Source organism: Pleuronectes platessa, chromosome 5, assembly GCF_947347685.1.
Source record: "Pleuronectes platessa chromosome 5, fPlePla1.1, whole genome shotgun sequence".
NCBI classification, from domain to species: Eukaryota; Metazoa; Chordata; class Actinopteri; order Pleuronectiformes; family Pleuronectidae; genus Pleuronectes; species Pleuronectes platessa.
The window spans coordinates 24,969,389-24,994,316 of NC_070630.1; the positions used below are offsets into that span (position 1 = coordinate 24,969,389).

A 24,928-nucleotide genomic window follows, 5' to 3' on the forward strand; every position below is an offset into this window, starting at 1 on the left:
CCTGACCTTGTGTCTCAGTGTCAATCACAGTATCTTTTTGATGTAAAGTATATATATATGTAAGTGTGTGTACTGTGCATATTCTCAGCACTGAGCATTCCTTCTGGTCGTCTTTCAATCCATCAAGCATGGAGATTTGTCATCAAGATGCCTAACACGTGAGTTATTATCTCATTAGCTGGGTGATTACTGAGCGACACAGGCAACAACAACAGAGATAAGATTGTGTTGTGCTGAGAAAGCACAGTTTTCAGTTTGGATGGCCCCATAGAGGCAGATGACAGGCATAATCAATGAGGATAACCTAAGAAACTCTGTTACTAACTGTCTCAAAAACAATTCCTAAGTTAGAATACCAAATTTTGACAGTCTGCCAAGAACGTTCAGCCCCAGCATGAGAGGCCTCATCTGGTGTGTGAATTGATTGGGATTGTTTCATGGTTTTACACCTGAGCCCCAAAGAAAAAATGTTTTTCCAACAAAACTTTCGAGGTTGTTATAGTCAGTTTGACTTAATGGCTTGTTCTTTACACTCTCCGTGGGTAATGTATTACATTTTGAGTTATGCAATGTTTGAAAACCTAATAATACCATGGCATCTTCCATTGGGTCTTATTAACTTGGTAGAGTCTGTCAGATTTATGTACAGTTCATACACTTTGCTATGCAAATTAAATGGACGGCATGTATAGAGTTTTTCTAGTCCAAACCAAGCACACAAAGTGCTACACTCATTAACACACCCAGTCATACACTTCTAATTGCACTTCTTTTATCACACATCCTGTTCAGATACTGTGCCATTGTCTTGTCTTGCTGCGTTCAGACCAAACGCAAAGCAAGTCTTCACGTCCCGAGCAATGCAAGCAAACATGACACACGAATATTTGCACGTTCTCCTCTGGAAAAAGAGATGAGGAGGACTATTGGCTTAAGTGATTTCAGTTTCTGCATTGCACCTGATGGTGAAATGCGGAGCAGCCACCATTGTCATGTGAATGTCCTCAAGAACATCCTGAGGCACACAGAGTTTGCAGACTCTCACCATCTTCTCCAGGACCTGCTTCTGGATGACTGCTGTTTCCAGCAATACCTGAAGCTGACCGGTGGCTGCTTTGATGACCTGCTACCTGGGGTCAGTGCCTAAACATGAGTCCAGTGAGTTTCTTTTTCAAAGCTGATTGGCTTTTGCGACATGGCGTCACAAGAATCTTTCACTCAAGTCAAAATAATTATACGTGAATTTCAGGTCGGTGAAACGAGTGAAAATCTTCTTTGTTTGCGTCTTCATATCCATCTTGTAATTAATGTCATCGCAAAGCATTAGGCAATTTGGGGTTCAATGTCTTGCTCAAGGACACTTAAGACATCCAGGGATTGAACTACTGATTAGTGGACAATTACCTCCGTAGCTTGCCGCCTAATATCTCAGAAGGGAAACAACGCTTCTTTGGCGCTGCTAACACCGAGGTCACCAAGAGGTCATGCAGGTGATCTTAACTTTGACAAGGGCTGCAACTAAAGCCTAAAGCTAAATTTCTTTAGACTTAGGAATCTCTGGATTCGTTTATGAAATATCAGACAATACACATTCTAAATTCCCAAAGCTTAAAGTGACATCCTCATGTGACATGTCTTTTCAGTCAGGCAGCAGATAACATTACCCTTATCCTTTCAAAACAGTTCTGATGTTTCATGAATGCATTCATCAACAAATCACCACTTTAGATCCAACCAACTGAATATTGACATGGTAAAAACCATCAAACACCATATCGCCATTAAGACATATTTACTTTCTTTTTCTTTGTGCATAACTCCTCTGCTGCCTCTGACTTAAAAGTGAACACTCTTAAAAGCAGATGGGAGCGGGCACTTTAGGAAAAGACGCTTCCTTTAAGCAAGAGTTGAATACTTTGTTTGCAAGCTATATACTGTTTGCTCACGGTTGGAGATGCTGGAGCTTTTTCGAAAATATGAAAATGTCACCATGTCTTTATTATTCAAACGGTGATGCACAGTTTGTTCTTTTTGTCAAGGACATGCAAATTGGTTTCCATTAAATTATTTCTCATTGAGCACGAGCCTTGCCGTTCAGAAGAAAGATTATCAATTGAAAAGAAAAGTCAAAGAAAAACAGTGTATCATCTGTAAATCAGACCAACATGTCAGGATGCCTGTCATTCATCCGAAGGCCTGTTGTCTCTGTGGCTTGAGAAGGAGACACCGGTCCTCAATCTAAAGACTGTTTTCGGTTGAAAGTATCTGGAATGAGTTCCTGACTCGTGTGAGGGGATTTACTAAATGAGACTTGGTAGCTTCCCTCTCTTTGATATCTGGATATTGGTTGGAATTAGATTTAAATTGAGGACGGGTGTAAATTATGCATGTTGTGGTCAGGGTGCAAGTCTGAGAGAACAATGTGGTCACTGGAGAGGGGATAGAGGCGCAGGCGATGTGGCTGGATGGGGAGTTTATCTTTTCTCTATCTTGTGAGTGACTGCCATTGGATTTTCACTCATCCGTGCACACCGACATGGGCACCAAGTCATCAGTCAGAATTTGCATATGCATGTGGCTCTGCAAGGATGAGCTCCAGTCGGATTTTGGCACTCAAAGTCTTGACTCGAGTCGGGGTGCAGTCGCAAATTCAGATCAAGAGTTATCTGCATTGATTTCAGACTTGGCTTGAACTTGTTAATAATGAACGGCAAATAAGTCTTTTAAATATTTGTTAGGTGATGTGAATACATTTGCCTAATTCCTTTTTCCACAACCCTGCCCTTAGTGAACAAAACAACAGCCTGAGTTCAGTGCAATTACCTGTAAGTGCACTGACTTTATGACACTGATGTTCTGCACGTGTTTTTTTTTCACATTTAAGTGGCAAATGGAGCCCTGACGCTAATTTGAGCCACTCAACAAGGCCGGTTAAGTTGCATAATTGTTCAATGGTGTGGGCTGTTTATTTGGTTTGTGGTAATGCTGGTTGTAGGTGTCTTTCTGAAACTGTAAAGGTGATCTGCGCTCATTAAGATGCAGCAAGTCAGGGCCGACATAGACTCAGTCCACAGAATACTGAAGCCTTGCAACTGCTGCTCACCTGTTTAGTCAAAGCTGGGTGAAGCTAGGGCTGGGCAGTATGACTTCAAAATCAATATCACGATTGTTTCAAAGTTTGACTTCGATCACAGTGTATGAATTATTATTTAAGTTAAATGTTGGTTTTAATTCATTTTCAGTTAATTGCCCAGCCCGAGGTGAAGCTTGACTCAGTACACAGAATCCATTGTCATTGTCAGTTTATTTATTCATTGTTAAATAATACTGAAAGCACCTTGGGCACTTAATAATATAAAAGTGTGGAGCCAAGTCGTTGAATGGTTTTCTGAGCCACAGACAGACAGAGTTTTCTGGAATTAGCAGATACATACTCATCGGTCACTGTATTTTGGTTCTGTTCATTTATGAGATGCATGGCTCTGGTAACCAATAAGACCCGATTTATTGTTGTCTCACTACTGATTCACAGTAGTGGCTCCTTCAGACCTGTTATAACTGTAAAGATACCATTTTCAGTGAAATGTTTCGAAGTACCCGTATTGTCAGTTTGTACCCTAATGGAGACTTGAGCTTGATCCCCATGCCGTAGAATTGGGACTTGGCATTGACATTAGTGTCTTGTGAACATCTGTGGTCCCAGCAAACAGTCAAGAGCCTTGCTATAGCTGTGAGAGGCGGAGCTTTCCCAGCAGGCGAAGGCGTGAAGCAGCGAGACCACAGGCTGCCAGACATCATTATCTCTCTCAGCAGTCCGCCACACGCTCTCAAACTGGGCTAGACTTATGGATTCTGGGCGAAAGACATCCGCATAACAACAACAAAAATAACAACAGTGCCAGTAGTGTGGGACCCCCATCGCAGGAACCACATGTGTCCGTGTGCACTTACAGAATCCCATCCTGCCGGGATGCGGACAGGATTTTCCTTCTGCTACACTGTCTGCTTCAATGTTCATGGTCTTGTAGTAAAGAACAGAGACTTGACAAAGGTGCTCTGCCCACAACTCCCCCAACAAGACATAGAAAAAGTTGAATAATGAAAAGAAAAGCGACCGTATGGAAGGCACCTTATAGAACTTGTGTACATAGTGAGGCAGAGTCTTTTGTAGCTGTTGGATATTGCTTTTTTCTTCCCTCCACATCTCCATTTATTTTCTTGGAGCAAAAGCTGTTTATAGCTTTAACTACAATAACTTTGTGAACCATTTGAACCTGGAGGAGTTGAGACAGGAAGAAAATGTTGTTAACAGGGATCTGTAAGATCCATATGGCTCGTAGGATGAGGCTCAACACATCTCTCTCCTTTAATAAAAACAGACAAAAGAGGCAAATACGCCTACAATCATTGTTCAGCTTCCAGGTGCAAAGGAAGATGTATTTGATGAAACATGTCTGGATTGTGACAAAACAAAGCAGTAATTGATATAGACACACAAACAGAATTGCTTTCAACCTTCACACATCTGTAATCAAATTGAGCTGCTGTCAACTTGAGCATCTCCATTCATCAGACTACAAGCTTTTCAGCGGTCATGGACATTTATTCTTTTATCGGAAAATGGATTAAATCCCAAAGCAGCAGCACATGTGTGGAGCTGTACCAATGTGCACACTTCTGTGGCATGTATAGGCATCATAAGTAGTAGTACCAGAAACTCTCCCTGTCCTTAGAGAAACATGGGACTCAAAGAACATCAGTATTTGTACCTGACTTTTCACAGAGGTCAGGACCTATACAGGAAGGGGCTCACGTGCCTTGAACACCATCTTGAAAGTGTTCACAGTCAGCAAATGCCTATTGAACAACCGTTTCGGGCTTACGTCTGCGAGTTCCAAAACTCGTCAGTCCCTGGAAAAGTAAGCTAAAAATCGTGTAGTATGAAAAAAAATTTAAGTAGACTCAGTCCAAATCCAAACCTAAATACTGTCATATTGAGCATATTTGGTTTCACAGGTACACGCCCCTGATTAAAAAGTGAAACATGAGGCTCAAAGCTAAACATGCACAGAATTTTAGATGGTAAACAATGTGCACTTCTGAGATTTATTCTTTATTGTGAAAGAAGCACCAGACCAGCGTATGAAACAGTTGGTCATTGTACAGAGATGTGAAATGAATTCCACTGCATTAGAAGATGGAGTTAAGGATCACAGAGATAAACCCTATGACATTTTTACCAAGTTCAAGATGCGTATACAAATATGTAGATTTTAGTGAAAAAGAATCAATGACTATAGTTGGTCCTGCTTCTCACTTCTGGTTTGAAGGGTATGATAATTAATGATTGGGCATTATTGCAATTTGTGTATAAAAGGAGGTTTTTGAATGAAGGTCCATACTGGAATAAAGTTAGTTAACAAAAACATCTGAAAAGCTCTACACACCTTTGAGATATTCCCTAACTTCAGTTTGTCAGCTTCCTGTCCTCACACATGGTGCCAGGCTCCAGTATAAGATGATCGGGTGATGACAACACCGGTTAGACAGTGAGGCTTTTTCCTGCACTGTGGTGAGAACTGAACAGGAAGTTACTGAGCAGGGGCGTCGTTAGGCCTGTTTTATTATTGTATTTAGTATAAATATATTTTTTAATGTTTTTCTTAAATTTAACTATTGTTTTACACATGGACAAGTTATTTATAACTCTAACATGCTACATATGTGAGTGCGTTTCTGGTTTGTATGTTTTCTCCCCCTTCAAAGTACAATCCAATAGCCTCTCATCATACTTAACGATTAAAAGCCGGGCACTAGGACCTTGGGGAGTCTTCATCGTTGCTGCGCTGGATTTCTCACTCTGCCAAGTAACGTCTCTCATCAAGACAGCAGGATTACTAGATATCTATCTCTAGTATTTTAAAACAATAATATCAGTGCCTATTATTCCCTTCTGCTCATAGTACAACAAATAAACAACTCAGAAGTTGACACTGGCAGGTCCATTCTCCATCCTATGTGTGTGGTCCCTTTAAGAATTAGGATTTAGGAGTGACGCGGATATCATAACTAGTATATCCGTTTTTCCTTTACAAGCAGGAAAATGATTTCACTCTATTTGAGAAAAGTTCATATTTGTATTGTCAAATTTCACAATGACCATGAAATTCTGTCTCTTCTGTTATCTTATACTGAATGAATGCAAGCAAAGATACAGAGAAAAATCACACTCTTTCTGATTGAACCAATCTATGAACTGTCTGAAACAATGGATATCCGCAGCCCCAAATGAGCCCCCCAAAAAAATTGGCTGAATGTTTGCTGCGCGCGCAAACATTCAGCATCCTCTTTTTTTCAATCCTAGAAACGCCCCTGTTACTGAGTATACATCTTGCTGAATAAGAGTAAACCAATCTGCAACACTTTGTTTTAGCCTTTAGTCCATTTGCTTACTATCAGGAAAATCCGCCTCATGGAGAGTGCTACTGCTTTGGAGAAGCTCGCTCACCGTGACAGTCTGAATCTCAAATGAGCTGAGATCTTGAGGCCTTCTCACACCTGAAAGTCCGAACCAAGGTCCTAGTCTTTTAGATACGTATGTTCTGTCGTCATCACCTACGTCATCACCTCTACTTGACACTGATGTAGATGGTTTGTAAATGGGCTTGGGTCTGATGTCTGTGTCTTTTAGCAGTTAATAGTCATTCACTTTGAATAGAAACAATTAATTAACTTGTTAATTATGTTTGTCATATGTCAAATTACTGTAATATCATTTTGGTAGTACTAACAGCATCTCCAGTGTCAGTCTCAATATCCAACACTGTTTAATGTGGGCAAAGTGACTGCAGATAATCCTGTAAGCCTCTGCAACTCCATTTCTGGAGAGACCACTAATGCCTCCACTTCTCCTCCTCCTCCTCAACTTCCTGTAACTGGATCGAATTTCCCACCCACACCACACATAAACCGAACATTTTAATTTGGACAGAGACCTCCTATTTTAGTTGGAATAAATGTTGGTCTGTTGGTCCAGACTGTGGTCTGAGGCACCTTTCGACATGGAGAGGTAGACGTGAAAGCCTTCTTATTTCTAGCGTGCGTGTGTGATGTGATGAACAAATAAATCACATCATTGGCCATTGGCTGCACGTCTAGACGGACATATATAGTAATGAGCCCTGATTGGCTGATTCTTACCTGAAGGGTTGAGCAGCCGCCAGTTGATTGCAGGGTCTGGTCTGCCACTGGCCAAACAACTGAGTGTCACATTACTGCCCTCATTCACGATGATGTCCTCTGACACTTTGTAGATGTTGGCAGGAACTGGAGACACAAGAGAAAAGACATCCAGGTTATTAAGGTTGTGAAGAGAGTATGAAAAGTGACCCTTACTTCACACAGGCTTAGATGATGGGTCTCAACCCTTTTGAAGTTTACAACTGACATTTTTGCTCTTTTATAGACCTTGAAACATGTTTTGTTCACCTTTCTCTAAAACAAAAGTTTGCACTGAAGCCCTGTGTGTTTACCATGCCAGCTGTTTTACCCGAATCCTTCACTGTAACTATTGGCTCTAAAGAGAGGTTGAATGAAACACAAGATGACCTTGAATCTCTCTGTTGAAAGGAAGAGTATCGAGAAGCTTTAGAAAACCTTTTTACCCAATGCAGTATCCCAGAGAGGTACTTAGAGTAAACTTTCTCAACCTAAGATCCAAATAAGCAATTTAATCTCCTGCCTCGGGACCTGAGCTCATGAAAACTGATTGCTGCTCTTGTCATATGGGGACCCTCCAGACGCTTGGCACTGAGTCAGTGCAGACGAAAGTAGGCTTTTAATACACAACTGAAAATTTAAAGGTGAAATGAAGAATATTTTTATGTGTCTGCGTGACTAAAACACAGATACTCAAAGTAACACGGAGATATTCCTCCAACTGCTCTCAACCACACACGAACAAACAAGAACCTAGAGGGGGAGGGAGAGAGACACCTTATCTCTCATATATATATATATAAATAATTCTTCAGATGAATTGAGAAGGTACAGTCTGCGCTAAAGCGAGTCAGCAGCTACGACGCAATCACTCATGAACGACGTAGAGGGTATACATCATTGTTTTCACAAACTGTGGGTGAAGGGGTTGGGATAAGGTATAGTGTATGCAGATATGCAGAGGTACAAATAATGATCAATGAGTCTGGAATATGATGAATCCTGGGACATGCATAATGCGGGCGAGTGAAGAAAGGTTACTATTTTTCTTTTTTGCTCAACCTGAGATGTTTGGATTTACCATTCAAATTTCATTAAGGAATGCGTGTGTGTGTATGTATGTATGTGTCAGGTCATGATACATCATATGGGCACAACACACATAAGACGAGGTCATACTGCTTCCATTAACTCTGTCACACTTGCATATTAAGACCCTTATTCTGCTGGTCAAAACCCCCACTGACATCTGGCACTTGTCTTCAGTGGGAAAAGATACAAACCACATTCATTCTTGGGTCAAATGACTCTGCTACAGCTCGGAAACATGCAACAGTTGAACTCGCTAATTTATTTTTCTTCTGTATTTGAGCAATCTTGAAGCTGATGATGCATTTTTTCTGCATCATCATGTCTCACACTGATCTTATTTCTAGTTGATGTCGCACTTCAATGGTTGAACATGACAATATAAAAACTATGGCTCCTCACCAGCAGAGTTGATGTTTGGGAGGTGAGTTTACCAGCTGTTTGCGAAAGTAATACTTATTTTATCCGCTGCTCGCCATGCCCTGTACCAGCCTGAGAACCTGCACGGTGACAGGGTCTTCAGTGTGGCAGCCACCAACAGAACTCCTTAGAGCCCACCTGTTCACAAGCCGGTTCATTTGACTAATATAGTTTTCTTATTGCTCAGGTAGCATTTCTTTTATTATTTTGTGTTTCTTTCATTTTTTACATTTTCATGAATTCATAGAAGTGGCCTTGGGTACATTTAAAGGCACTATATAAAACCATATGATTACTATCATTCACAGTTATTCTTGCAGGCTAAGCTGATGGTGCCTCAACAATCTGCAGTAGTTGGATTACTTGACCAACGATCACATCTAAGAATAAATTAATTGTTAAAATGATTTTTTAACTTGAAAACAAATGTTATCTACCTGAAATCCTTCTGATTATTGTTACTGTCCTTAAAAAAATATTATTTATTTGTTTTCATATCACTCAACAAATGTACAAATATTAGAATTCAGTGATGAAGGGTGATGGTGAAACTGTGGACATGGATGAGGTCTGGCAGCCTGTGGTCTCGCTGCCTCACACCTTTGCCTGCCAGGAAAGAGCTGCCTCGCACATGTCAAATTAACTTTTGATCTGCTCCACTTCTGTGTTTATTGCTCCTAATCTACTTGTACATCAAGAGGCCACAAGAGTGAGACGCACCTTGGCCTTTTCTGTTTCTGCAGGGTTGTTATCCTGAACCAACTGAGTGAGTCACAATGAGCTTAAAGCCAAATGAAGAGTTGTACAAAATTAACATAGCTTTTAACAGATTTGTAGCTCATGTTCTGCCATTTATGAGTCCATTATGTTCTATATAGACCATTCTTCACAAATATAAGATCAAGAGTACAAGGAATGTGTTTACTGTTTTTCAAATTAACATTTATCACCTGTTGTTGCTGTTTAGTCCTAAAATGTCTACGTTTTCATTCATTTAAATGCCACCACAGGATGTCTTTGCCATTATTCCTCCTTTAAAGGATTCATGTCCATAAGTTTATAAGTACATATATTCATGTATAAGCTATAAATAGTAAAAACTTTGCCAGGCTCTTTAACAGTACATCATGCTTTTCATGACCAAATACATCCCCCCCTCCCTCCTCCCATAGTCACGCCCCTTGATCTTCCCCTGCTGAGAAGTCTACAATTCATTGGTCAGTAATTTGACTGATTAATGACCGTAGATAACACACATACATCATTATCAACCACTATCATTATATGAAAACTAGCATTTACAAAACTTAATCACATTTAGTTGCTGGAAGAATTGCAAGAAACATTTGTACAAATACATCGCATATAATGGAACTTTTCAGAATAATAATAAAAAAAAGATCTTTCATGTTAACCTTCAAAGGGTTAACATCCATTTCAGTCCCCCCCCCCCCCCAAAAAACATTTTTTATTTGAGAACAAACATAGTCGAGAGGATTCCATTAACCTGTTAAGGTCAAACGAAGACTTGAAAAGATCTTTGATGGACTAAAACTAAAGCTGACACTGCTCTGCCTTCATATTTGTTAATCATCAGCTGGAGTTTAGTGGCGGAAAAACAAGTTTGTGCCAAAATGTCAATTTCTGCAACATAATAATTGCGTCAGATTCATGGGTCAGAGGTAATAAACCTTAATTGCCAAGACTGAAACCACCGGGCTACTTATTAGCTTCACCTTTATTTTGCTGTCCAAATGATTTACGGATAAAGAACAGGGTTGGAAAGTAAACCATTAAAGCTTATGGGTTACCTGCTTCAAAGTGTCAACAGCAACCCAATCAGTTTGCAAAAAAGCTGGTGTGAAAAGTAACAGACTCTGCAAGCTTTCAAAAACAGTTGTAAATGTGTCCATAAACAAGGCACTTAAACCCCAACAGCTCCATTAAAGTTACTTGCTGGCCCTTTATACAATAAATAATGAACACTAGTCATACTGCTGTAGTGGGTGGTATCCATGCCAGATACCACAGAGGGCACCAAGGCTTCTTCTGGGTTCGCAGATTTCCATTTTGTTGGAGACTTTTCATCTTTCTTTCTTTAGTTTTCTTATTCCCCACCAAAATAAATCACTTGGGCATTTTGCTGGCCTATAAAGAAAGTATGGAAGAATGGAAAGCTCTAAGCACGATTGTGAGAACTACATTTTCTGGGAAACTATATACATATACGTATTTATACATACCTACACGTATACATATATATAAATACTATTTAAATCCAACAGGACTGGCTTTGTTGAATTGAAATGGAGCTGCCCCATCGACCATGTTTTTCCAAGAAACAATATTTCTCTTTTTCAGATTGCTTCTCCGGCAAAGTTATTATTTGCTAGGCTTTGTCTCTGTACGACATCACTATCAGCCTCCACCAAAACGAACATCTCTCTCTTTTTCCCTGTCACACAAACACACACACAGAGCATCCCCGGGTAACCCATCTCTCTAATACCAACTGACAAGACGGTCACAATCGTGCCACACAGCATCTTAAGTGAAGTCATACAGAGTTGTTGTCAAAAGACAGAACCGAAATGAAGATGCGTTTTGCAGATATGGGGAGATGTAGCGAGGGGGGCGGAGGGGCGGAGGCACTCGATTGAGGTGAAAAAGAATCCAATTGGATTTTTTATCCCCTCCCCACCTAAAAAACAACCAAAGCAGGGTAGGTTGGTGGAAGTTGATTGGCTTAGCAGGATTGCTCGAAGGGAGATTAATCGTCGGACGCATAGATAAAAATGGATCGGCGAGGGAAGAAGGAGCGCTCACACTCTGATAACCCTGTCACCTCTATAAATGGGAGGAGGAAGGATGGGGATGAGAAGTCGAAAAAGGAGACAAGATGAACAAAGGAAGACAATCGTAAGGGAAAGAAGTGTGGATGACATTTCAGCTCTAACGGCCGTATAGTGCCTGGTGTCCTGCTGTCAGCGGTGAAGTGGGAGGAGGGAGAAGAAAGGAGTGAATTGTAATCACATAGGTCAACCTTCAAGGAACATTGTTGGAAAGGTCAGCTATTTGAGAGGCACTTTACTGTTGCAACGGCAGGATGGATGAATTCCACAGAGATAGACTGCACTCTGCTAATGTTTTCCTTATGGCTGCATTTGGTTGAAATATAGAATCGACACGAGCATGGCCTCAAAACTTCAGATTTAATCTTGTGTTATGTACAGTACAGATACACTGACGCACGTTGGAAAATGCTTATTTACTCTGTTATTATTTCATTTTTGTCACCTGCTCCATGAATCTTCAAGTATCATAAGCCGCGGTTTTCTTAACAGGTTCCACCGTCACCACCCTCCACACAAATAAATAAAAATAATACTAATGATCTCCTATTTAGTTTTGTTTCCCAATTCCTCCAAAATAATAAATCTCTGCTGAAAACGTTATAAATACACCGACCTTGCTTTGAACTGTAATTTCAAACTTCAAAGAAAGAAAGGAAAGACAGCGAAAGACTGAGAGAGAGAGAGAGGCAGAGGAAGTAAGAGTTATTAGGGGGAAAATGTGTTTGTGTTTGTTGGTTTTTGCAGAAAGAGAGAGAGGGAGAGAGAGAGAGAGACAGGCAGTGCCTTAGTCTATGCGATGTGTTATTTACTGTGGGGGGGGGGGGGGGGGGGGGGGGTGAAATGTGATTGCTAAATGTGTATTCTTGCATGATTAACAACGCACTCAGCTTTTCATTACTGGCTATATGTATATAGACCTGTTAGTGTCACTATTGCAAAATACTCCAATCAAGATGACAATGTGAGGAAGGTTTCTGGTGCAAGACCCGGTTCCGTTGGCTTCTTTCTGTGAGGAGTGTGCGTGTTCTCCCCATGTCTGTGTGGGTTTTCTCTGGGCGCTCTTGCTTTCTCCCACAGTCCAAAGACATAGATCTTAGATGATTATATCCGGGCCGCAATAAAATATCATATATCCATCTTAAGTGGCCCGCCGGTAAATAGGACGCACACTTTTTTTTTGTGAAAGAAAAGCTCCATAGACCGAGCCACGGTGCTTGGTCTATCCTGTTAAATAAGTGTTGACCCTGTTTGGCCATTGAAGTAGTCCCAATTTATAATCTGTGATTGATTATGACATTGTATTGGTGTCCCGATGCATGTTGGGACGTACTGGTAGGGCTTAGGCCTGGGGCTTTGTACCCCTCCAAACAGTCATTTTTCCAACACTCTATTCGAACGTAGGGGTACCCAGAATGCCTTTTAAATCACTGGCAAGCTAGGAGACCCACAAACGTAGTATTTTCTCCATAAATAACGATTAAACAATTAAGATAATGGTTTTAATATCTTAGTTTAATATCACTTCAATGTATTATGGTCACTTTTTTCACGACAACCTTAAAACATTAGCATGCTACCGTTAGCAGGCTAGCAATCTTTTTTTTGCATGATAGTCCTGTATTTTCACATAATTAAATTTCGCACCCCCATTTGCGTGTCTGAAAATAAGGCTTTTCCATATGTATGCAGTCACTATTATAGATGCAAGTCGTCCATCTGTGTTTTCATCTGTTATCGCATAAGAACTCATCTGTTATCGCATAAGAACTTACCGCATAAAGTTGTTTCATGAACTTCAAAAACCACTTTGGGTGACAAATAATCAACTAGTATTTTTAGCCGAGTAAGTAACCTTGCAAAACTATGGAATCATCATTTCCTGACAGTATTGCAATTAATATGTCTGTTTGTGTTATGAAAATGGCCAGGCCAATATGTATGGAAATTGTATCCATAGCTGGACAATATTGCACTTGATTCCCATTGCCAGTGTTCAGCATCAATCCAGGCAGGACACAAACAATCATATGACTGGAGCAGTTGATGGAGGAGCAGCAGGTCTGACATCTGTGCAGGTGATGGATTGTTCCCCCATGGCCGACCCCTCCCACCCTGGACAAACACTTTTAAAGCCACTTCCCTCTGGCTGGAGGCTGCCCGCCATCAGGATCAAAACCTCATGCAACAAAAGTAAATTTTTCTCGACTGCTGCTGGACTCATCAACAAGGCCCGGGGCCCAAACACTGGACTGCATTAATGTCCCTGTGACACCAGAACTTTCCATTGTCCATAACGCTCATATGGTGTAAACTTCAAATTGCACACATCTTATCTCTCACATTGCACAACCCTTTTCTTTGGTTACAACATATTGTCTATTTTCTAGTTCGCATAATATTTTTGTGTTATATTTTGTTGGCTGTTTTTTATGTTTGTATGTACATGCTTGGACATAATTCCTTATATGTGTAAACCTACTTGTTGAAAAAGCGCAGATTCATTTTGGTACAATTCAAGTATGTGTGATGTTATTTCAAGGTGTTTTCACGACTTGTTTCGGTTGAATTTTTTTTTTTATCATTTAGTTGTTGGTTCAATGGATAATCGCAGAGGATGGCACACCTTTTGAATATGGGTTATACAAATAAATATTGATTGATTGATTTAGGTGTGCAAACTTTTGATGGAACCCTGTTGTGGAACAAGAATCCAACAGAAACCTCTTGAAGAGAGCGCGTCAGTCTTTTTCCCATCGCTGCCTCTGGTGCTGCTCATTTGTGTAAAACACATCAGACCAATTTTAGGATCCCTATGCCCAGTAAGGCTTACAATCAAATGGACTATATTCATACGGGACTTTCCGCTCCAAGCGCTGTACAGTACAAGTCACACTCATCCATTTACACACACACACAATCATACAGTGCATCTACAGCACCACAACACTCGAAACACCAGTGAACACGAAAAGCAGACTGACCTGCTGTCAATCAACAGAATTTGATTTTCCATGCCAGTCCTGATGATGCACTGATGGTGCAGAAAATGCACCAAATTTGCATAATCAATGATTTTCTTGTAACTACATGTACCCTCATCTTTACCCGTCTTTGTTCATGTGTAAAAGGTCCATGTGATGCGGGCCACAACAAAAACTTTGGGACCCGGTTTATAACCTTTTATCTTTGGATTCGACTTCATGAACCAAACTAAAGCTGTTAATGCACCCAGTGAAAGAAAGCTAAACATTTATAAAAGTGATATATTTATATGTCATATATAATGCCATATATATATATAAATGGCATTATATCAGTTTATAAATTTGTGCTGCCAGTATGATTATTTGTCTTTAGTGCATACATTTGAATGAGTGGTAAATTCCTCCTACTCGCCATCTGCTAATGCACCTAAATTCTCATTGGGAGAAACATAGGTCTATATGATAAACAGTGTTCTCATAAATGTATAGTAGGGGCAACTTGTTGTTGTCGCTAATGCTTACATGTGACAATATGGCGAACCCCATCTACTCGACATCTGCTCATCTGCACTAAATTCACATGGGAGAGCTAACACATGAACACATCATCATCAAAAAATAATGAATGCATCATTCCTGCCTGATGAATGAGAGACTGCCGCTATGTCAAACACACAAAGAGACTGCAAGAGACGCTTGCAGTTTAACAGAAAAAAGATTTTCAAGATCAGGAAATAATCTTGTGGTAGCACGGCTTAAGTCAAGAGCCCTACACCTCAATTCAGAACCTGGTAACACGCATGCAACACATTTCCCCACTACTCTCCCTCTATGCAATGCTCCCCTTCTGTTTTCCATTTCTTAGAATCCCAGGTGGTCTTTTCTCTAATGTATTGAAAATACGCCAGCGTTCTTGCTTGGTCAGTTGCAGGCGTATTGAGCATGAAATTAGCCTTTGCACAGAAGCAGGAAAGGCAGCAGGTAATGGCAGAATGAAACCTTGCCCACCTGGACTCTGTCAGATTGCTTTATATTCAAGCTAAACTGTTCATTACAATTCAAGGATTACTGTGCCAAACTCGATTCCGCTCTTTGGGACACAGACAGGAAGCGATAAACCAAAAAAAACAGCTCTGGGCTTTGACTGTTAAATTCATTCTGTTACTTTGCCCCATCACAGTGTGTTGGTTAAAACAACAAAATATCTGTTTATGGTCACAAAACAAGAGGCAGAGTCAAAATAAAAAATGTTGATAGATGTCACAAGCAGAGAACAGGCACTGGTATGGTTTTATATGAAAAAGCATTAAAGTAATGCTCATCCATACTGTCTGTACAATATTGAACATGTTTTACATTTTTCCCCTTTGGCTCATTTGGCTCCCTCTTACATTTAACCCCCACTGGCTCTCAATGCGACATTTATAGGAGCGATGTGGCAGCAAGTGTAGAGGAGGCGTGCGATTATGCTGCGCTAATTTGAAACCATAAGAAGATAATCAGGAGATAGCACTTTCAGCTCTTTAGCTTTTAGTGCGGAGAAGCGTTGCCGCCAATTACCTGCTTTCTATAAAACAAGGTCAGCCCAAAACCACCCCTCCAGACGTCGCAGCGATAACAGCAGCTTTTTGGCAACCAGGGTGACTGTGAGGCGGAAGAGTGTTGCCTTCAAAAAGCCCCCGCAGTGCTATAATGCTGCTGCTGCTTGTAACTGGTATGTACGTCAGTAATCGTCAGTGATCGTCAACGGGCGGCACATGGGACACATCTTGCCTGCCGAAGCCTCCCATCTGAAGAATGTGAGGAGGAAGGAAATGTAATCTAGTAGTTGTTTCTTCATTCTTCAGTGATTCCCACACATTGAATTACGTCAGCATTGATCACCACATATGGATTTCTCTGTGGTACTATTGTCAAGTGGTATATTTTCAATGTACACCTTCCTCTGGGAAGGCAATTGATTCCCTCAGACTCTCTTTGCCACTCCCGTTTTGAATAATTCCTCCTCTATGTGTACTTTCAAAACATCATCATGCTTGGGAGGAATGGCTGTTGTTGGCTCTTTTCCGTACAGAGACAAGTCATACAACTGGTCGATGCTAATTCATCGCCACTGAGGTTAAATGTTTGTACCCGCGGTCTAGATGAAAAATTAATAAATATTTTCAGACTCAAAAGGGCTCACCCTGAAGAGGTGCAGACATAGTCTGAACCACGGGTATTCAGAAAACAAGTACTTTTTAATGGGAAAAACCCAGGAAAGCTGACTAGTGCAACCATTAGTTATCTGAGTCATTTGTTCCGCACATTTCCGGGCTTCAACCGGTGTTTCCGTGGCAGCTGAAGAGGCAACAGAGGGTCAGGGAGGGACAGCTGTAGCTAATGAAGAGTGAGGGATGTGGGAGGAAGGGAGAGGGGGGAGATGCAACAGGTGAGACTGAAAGCAAACACAGACTGACAGTAAACACAGAAATAAAGCTGTATATATATACTGCTCATTTGTTATCTGTACAAAATGACTTGAACTTCAATGTTTTTGCAGTGTAACAGATTCTAAACAGTATTATTTAAGAACTAGACGGGTTAGTGCAGAGTTCTGACAAGGCTGATTATTTACAAAGACGTTGAAAAACACAATAAAAGAAAGTGACAAATTTGGCTTGATCTTCCCCCTTGTTTCGATCTGCTCAAAAACGTAGTGGTTTCTTCCTTGCACCGAGTTTCAGACAGACAACAACAATGGAAACTGAGCTTCTAATTGACTCGATAAGGCCTCACACTATATTAAAGTGTCTGTTTAAGAAAGAAAAACATCTTCATGCAGGACCCGGGACAAACTCATTCTACCTACCAAGAAACTGCGTGACAGCCTCAAATACTGTTAAACTGAATTATTGTTACAGGAATGTTATCTGTCTAAAATAATGTATACAAACCATAACAGCTCAATTTGTTTGATGCGCATTTTTACATCTGGATTGACCTTTTGGATTTCTGTTCACAAAAATGTAGCAAATATTATAGTATGAAAGGGAAAATAACCAACAATAATAAGCAAACTATGTTGAAGACAAACATATAACTGAATACATTTTTTATACAATTTAATATTACAACTAATATCTTTTAACAAATACGTATTTTAAGTCCACTTGAAAAGTCTGCTCAGATGAACTTTGGTCGTTGGATGGATGCAGTTGATGAAACCGTGAACCTTGACCATTCAAGGCAATCGTTTTTTCCAGAAACTCAGCGATCAACAGTCATTGAATTGCGACAATTCAAGGGCTGAAAGAGACTCACACACAAACATCTCCGATAAATCTGCTGCAAAAGATTGGACCCTTACAGATAATGTGGTTTACTGAAAGACTTGAAGGAGAGGAGGAAGGAAAAGGCCAGAGGGAAGAGGAGCTACGAACGGGAAGAAAAGAGCAAAATGTAATCTGTGATACATCTCCAAATGTCTGCAATGTGCTTGTGTCGATAAAGAATATCTCTTTAGATTAACACTAAGCCTTGTGGCTCAGCCGTTGGTTGTACTCTTACCTCGAAATTGCACACAAACACAAACAGTTGAATGCATGTGCACAATACAGTCACAAATACACATTTTGTTTTCTGTAGCTTAGACCGTATATCCCCATACTGCGTCACTCTGTTTATAGCCACCACTGATCCCTTCAGTTATTCATATTGGCTTTGTTAAACGATGTATCCGTAGAACACAACTGCTGTAAACACATTTGGCCTGCAGCCAAACTCACACATGAATGTTTTTACATCTATCATAGTTAGGACATTCATTGGCATAATGCATTACCTAGCAACTAAACCATCAAAACTAAGGCCCAATCCCATTTCAACCCCTGGCCCTACCCCTGCCCCTTGTCTTCGAGGGTTATCTTGCTCCTTGAAACCCACTCACAAGGGGTATTGGTTGAAATCTTCCTCTACGAATTTGGACAGCAATTCAAGAAGCTGTTAAATCATCAGTAGTCGTCGCGAAAAACCCAACCTGAATGGCCCCCCATAGAATAACAAAGTTCTGCGATTAGATGCACTGTATGAATGTGTGTGTGAATGAGTGAATGTATAAACTGTACTGTAAAGCGCTTTGAGTAGTCATCAAGACTAGAAAAGCGCTATATAAACACAAAACCATTTACTATTTACCAATGCTATTGTTTGCAGTTACTAAAGTGACAAACATTTAATATCCAAATAACATCAGTTCTAATGCAGGTGAATCAGCGACATTTAAAATTGCTTGGCATTACTTCACATATGAATCAAAAGCACACAGCATCAGGCAGCTCGCAGTGGTCTGTAGGCGACCCTGCCAGGATTCTTGTTATTAAAGGAGCAGGTTAGTTCGGTAATATTGCTGCTATACACTGGTTAAGTCAAGTGAATCGTGTATCTTCAAAGAGGGGGGATGCGGCATGGAATTACTATCATGCAAAAAAAATATCGCTAACATGCTAGTGTGCTATAGATTTTTTTTTCAAGTTGTTGAGTAAGATATTAACATAAAACATTGAAAAGATAAAGTTAGTTAAACTAAGTTAAACTAAGATATTACAATCATTATCGTAACTTTTAAATCCTTATTAAGGAAGAAATTGCTACATGTATGGGTCTCTCTCCCAGCGCGCATGTGATTCACAAGGCATTCTGGGAAAAACTTTGGCCTACCCCTCTGTCCCAGCAAGTATTTGGACAGCCTTCCCCTATACAGGGCCGTGCAAAACGAAGGGGAGGTCTAAGGGCTAAAGGCCGGCGCATGGCTCTGCGTTTTCAGAGAAAAGAAAGGACACGCAAGAGCAAGAGCCCCTTGCGTGCTTGCGTACCCCTTCTTGTGTGCTTGCGTGCGTCGCCGCACTTTTGTAACTATACGACAAAGCTGCGCAAGCCTTACGAAGCCCGCAAAGCTGGGATTGGTCTGCTAACTACATCCTTTCCGGAGTCACATTTCCGGTTTCATGCCCCATAATACCGGCAGAAAATAGATTTAGAAGAACAAATATGGACCAAATAGAAGAGTGTTTGGCGGAAGAGATCCAAAAGTATGACCACTTGTATAATCCGTCATTGACGGAATACAAGGACGCGCAGGTGGCCTGCAATTCCTGGAAGGAGATCTCGGCTAACATCGGTTTGCAGGTCGACGAGTGTACGAATCTATGGAGGAAGATCAGGGACAAATTTGTCCGCCAGAAAAAGGAATAAAGTAATAAACAGTCGACGATGACTGCCACACACAAAGAAGACGTCTCTCAGGTCGTTTTCGACAAAAAACGTTACTCCACCTAGTGTTCTGGCAGTGAATTGTTTTGCAACACCCGCAATCCTTGGAGAACCATAAATTGAAACGAGTCCGTCGATACAACTGTGTGAAAAGCAGCAGCCGCAGTTGCAGAACCATGCGCCGGCCTTAAGGCTGAGGGCGGAAATGGGATGGGCCTAAATGCCCAACACTCACCCAAACCTTAAACTAACCCTAACACCAGGTTTAAACCCTAAAGCAGCTCATTTAAAGGGGTCAGAAAGAGAGGACTAGCCAAAATGTACTCTATGTAGGCTCCAAAAAGTCCTCTCAAAGACATCTGTACAAGTACGCACACACACGCACGCATGCAGGCACGGACACACACACAGACACACCAATTCCTCTTTCCCTGGCACTGCAGAATTAAAAGGAAAGAGAATGCAAAAGTCTGATTAGTGGGTTGACTCTGCTGCTGCAGGAGAAGAAGCTCAAGTGACTTGGCCTTGCCAGTGTGCCCCTTCCCCTCCCATCCCGGCTCACACACTCTTAGCGGTTGTGAACGCAGGAGATGAGAAGAGAAGGCAGATGAAAGAGAAGTGATAAGAGTATAAGAAACCAACAACTTTCCCCGCTGTCCCCAAAAAAAACAATATGCTGGCAAAACTTTCAAAGGAAATACCGGATATGAGACAATGGTCTGCTGGAGGCACTGATGGAAGCGAAAGTAGAGGTATTCTCTGTGTTTTTTATGAAGGAGAAATTTCTCCATTTGAGACCAAATACATTTCCATTACTTGGACGCACCAAGGTGATAATTAACGAGATGGGTTTTCAGTTTGTGTTGAGAGGTGTTTGTCTAATAAAGGGCCCCGCAAGGGTAGCAACTTGTGAATCACGTAAGCATCTAATTGGTGTCTGCATGGACAGAGGGAAAACAAGAGGTGTAAAACAGAAATGTTGCAGCTTTATGCTAACAAGCTGGCGCAGGCAGCCATGGAGGGTCAACGATGAGAAAATGCTACAGATAGTGTTTTCTCCCCCATAAAACTAACTAATGGCAGCTCTTGCCCTTATGAAAAATGTCTATGTTTATATATTCCATAGAAGCTGTAATTCTTATCCTAACGGAGGTACCTCTGTAAATCCTCTGCCTCCTCAAGAGCAATAGCTTTGTACTTTAAGCCTGGCATTCACAAAGAGCGGAGGGCTTGCCAAAAGGCTAAAGAGGGTTTGCGTTCAAGCCATCAGATGATTTAGAGGCATATGATATCATACAGCTCATGATAATGAGAAAAACAAAGATGGCTAGACAAGCTAAATCCAAGGTTATAGAATATTAGTTGCAATGGCTGCCTCTTCCTCTCCAGGTACCATCTCTTCAACTGTTTAATACAACTTCATGCCCTTTGCTCCTCCACTTCCAAATACAATCCCTCATTATGTCACTTTGTCCAGACAAGGCTTATTGGAGACCAGAAGTCCCCCAACAAAACCCAATATAAGTACACAGCTCAGTTTAGACGCCTTTTATGCCCCACGACTTCCCTGAAAAACACTGATTTCGATTTTTCTCGTTGCTACAGACGAGTACACCTAGACAGTATCTTATTAATTATGCAAATTCAAAGTGAAACAAAAAGTTCAGAGCAGAAACGTACTTTCTCATTATTCACTCTAGCATTAAAAGGGATCAAATAACAGCTTGACTTGTGGGCACTCAGATTGTCCTTCAGCATAATACTGATCCTCAGAGGCACTAAACGATGTGAGGTGGAAGTCGAACCAGCAATCAGCACCGACAAATCAATAGTACCTGATCTGCCCCCCCCGTTCGCTACAATTCACTAGATTAAAACGCACCCTATAATAAGGAGAATGACTGTGTATATCTGTGTGGGTTCAATGATACATAAGTGAGTTATGTGAACATGTGAACATTATCAATTCAGATCCCTCCCCAGAGTAGAGGCCTCCTGACTCCTTGGTGAGCAGCCATTAACTTTTAACCTGAAAGTGGGTCCAAGAGGTTCACCATTTATTTCAGCCTGCAGCCTCACTGGCAGACTCTCAGCAGTGTCAGGCTAATGACAGAGGGTCAACGGGATCAATGTGCAAGAGACAGCTGACAGAGGACAACAACAGCTATCTGTTTATTTGGGAATAAAAGTGTAAATACACATGGGTACATGCAGATAACTTAAAAACATATTCAAGTGAAAGTGAAATGGTAGATTTGGGGTCATAACAATGGCTTTGACACAAAACCTGTCTATTGGAGCCTAGCACTGTTACACAAATAGTATGATGGGTGTAATGGGTTCTATTCACAATCTGACAAAGAAATATTATAATGGAGTATTGGGTTTTATGATTTATAGCGGAACATCAAAAAGCCTCTACAATTGACACTGCACTCCCCAAGATCATGTTCAGCAACGCACCTCCCAAGTTCGAACTACTGTACTGAAAGTAAATACTGTTTGCTGGTGTATAACCCAGAATAAAACATGTTTTCCCCAAAGACAAGTGTTTAAATAGATTATTGAGATAGTTGGGTCTATATAACAGTTTGTAAAAGGACTTTCTTCTAAAACTAAGCAGCTGGTAAAATCAACACAACTTGCCAAACTCAAACATCTCATCTGTTTTTTGGCACCAAATTGAGTTTATTTTGTGTCACTGAAATTATTTAGTTTTTTTTCATATCAATATAATTAAGTTTTATTGAATCTACTTTACCACTTGTTAGCTAACTAATTTCCACATCAAAATAAAAGGATAAGAACCCACTAGTCCATTTTATGGATCTACCTGTGGCTGTCTGTGATGTGCTACGTCAATAACCAGCTTAAAGCACTCCTCCCTCCTGATCCACACAACACAGTGAGCACGGTTTAGTGCCTGAGTGAGCACTTTACTACAGTACGTTCACAACACCACACAGGCCTAACAAAAGCTGTCACAGGGAAGTTCTTCTCCTTCCTCAGTGAGGCCGAGCGCTGTCTACAAAGTGCTTGGTGGTAAATACCCGCAAGGCAAAGTAAAAGGGTACAGACCAAATGCAAAAAAGATAAATTATAATTGACTGCATCAGGTAAGCACTCATAAAGAATTACAGAGAGTCATAGTCAGTTTTTCCGGTTTTCACAAAATACGTCTGAACAGAAAAATGGTCAACAAGAAATAAATGATTTTGTATTAATTGGTTATAGATGAACATTATTTAACTGAAGCAATTAAAGCTCAAGTTAGAGCACAAGAGCATGTTGTGCTTAAATTGAGATTTAAATAATCACGTTAATATTAAAATACTACATATTCTGTTTCTAGCTTTTCAAAAGTTATGATTTGCGGATGTTTTATAACCATTGAATATCCTTACTGGTTTTGCAATTTAAACAGGCCACCATTGGATATTTTTTTCAAACTTGCAGTTAAATAGTGGATCAGCGTTCTACATTGGCTTTATTTTACAAACCTGCTCCTGAAAAGCTCAGGATGTAAAATAATAATATATCTAGTAAACTGACCCCTATTCGCGCGGGACGTGCTTGATGGCTGATCCTCAGGTTATCGGCTATGAAAGGCTGGACGGCTGTGTAATAGGTCCTCACATAACAACAAATTAATTAGACTTGAGAAAAAACATGCTGTTTAGATGTTTAAAAAAAGCCTTTTATTAAAATTTCAATTCGTATTTTGTCCGCTGCGCACCCACATCAAATTCATTTTCATCACCAATACTGGGTACAGGTTCAGGACCCAGTATTGGAAAACAAAGATTGGGAAAACCAATGGTAAAGATAGAGTTTACACAACTTGTAGAATGTGTCATTAACTCGAAAATGTGAGAGCAAAGTGCCTCCATTATTTTGCTGTAAATTGGTAGATCTGTCGACTCTCAACCGGCTTGTTTATTCTAACTGTGATAAGAACTGTGAGCAGCTGTAAAACACACCTGACACACTCAGCTGGAGACCCCCCCCCCCCCCCCCCCCCACAGCATCTGACTGCTCTGCTGATGCTGTTCTGCTGGCTGAGAGAAAGGGTGTCTTCACCATCCCACTTTCTGTCCTCTACTCTCTGTGGGTGGCGCGGTGCATTCAATTTTTACTGCCAGCACGTTTCAAATAGAAAGGCCCCTGAAGTCAAAATTTTGACTCGTAAAGCTGTAGTAAGATGTTGATTAGCGGCTCAGTCTTATTTATGTCTTGTTAAATCATTTGAACACACTATACTGCTGCAATGTCCATCTTCTATCTGTCCATGTTTCTACAATGTTTGTATCAGATAAATAATGGTAACCAGAACTAATTCCTCAAATGTCTGTCAATTTGTGTGATTTGGAGACGCGATACCTTCAATATTAATACAATTTGAATAAATAAGCAATCAGCGCTCCATAGCAGTCCGGAGGCGGGCAGTGTGACTTCAGTCTGTAGACTTTTATATCACCAAATCATCACATCACATCCCCTCACAGAAGTACTTCCTGCTGGGCAATTTATCTAAACAGTATAGTACAAAGTTTGTATGGTTGCTGCTGTGCTTTATATATGGAGCTAAACTGCAGAGCTCTTATTTTGAAAGGTTTTGTCGATTGCAGATCTCTGAAATAAATGATTGGTAAATGGTTTTGTATTTATATAGCGCTTTTCTAGTCTTGATGACCACTCAAAGCGTTTTACATTCACCCATTCACACACACATTCATACAGTGCATCTAATCGCAGCACTTTGTTATTCTATGGGGGCCATTCAGGGTTCATTATCTTGCCCAAGGACACTTCGGAATGCAGATGGGTCAGACTGGGGATCGAACTGCCGACCATCAGGTTAGAGGATGACCACTCTACCCCTCAACCACAGCCGATGTATGAACAATAAACAGTTTAATAAATCACTCAAACTTAGTGAACAGGGGGTGTTTGAGGAGTTTTTTTGAAGCTGTCCAGAGATGTAGCGGATTTCGTCATGGGAGAGAGTTTTAGAGGTTGGGGGCCAAGACTCCCTCTCCAAAGGTTCACAGTTGGTGTTGAGGATTGAGAGCAAATGTGTGTTTGAGGACTGTGGAGGAGGTCAGTTTGAAT

The 24,928-nt window shown here is 40.7% G+C and overlaps 1 protein-coding gene across 3 annotated transcripts in view; it reads right to left on the reverse strand.

The window, feature by feature from the left end:
- The window catches only part of lsamp (limbic system associated membrane protein), a 191,615-nt gene that overhangs the window by 24,113 nt on the left and 142,574 nt on the right, over nt 1-24,928 (reverse strand). For all 3 annotated transcript variants that reach the window (XM_053423383.1, XM_053423384.1, XM_053423382.1), the window contains one exon: nt 7,201-7,326. In XM_053423383.1, the coding sequence (XP_053279358.1) occupies nt 7,201-7,326 (126 nt within the window). The remainder of the gene's footprint in view (nt 1-7,200; nt 7,327-24,928) is intronic.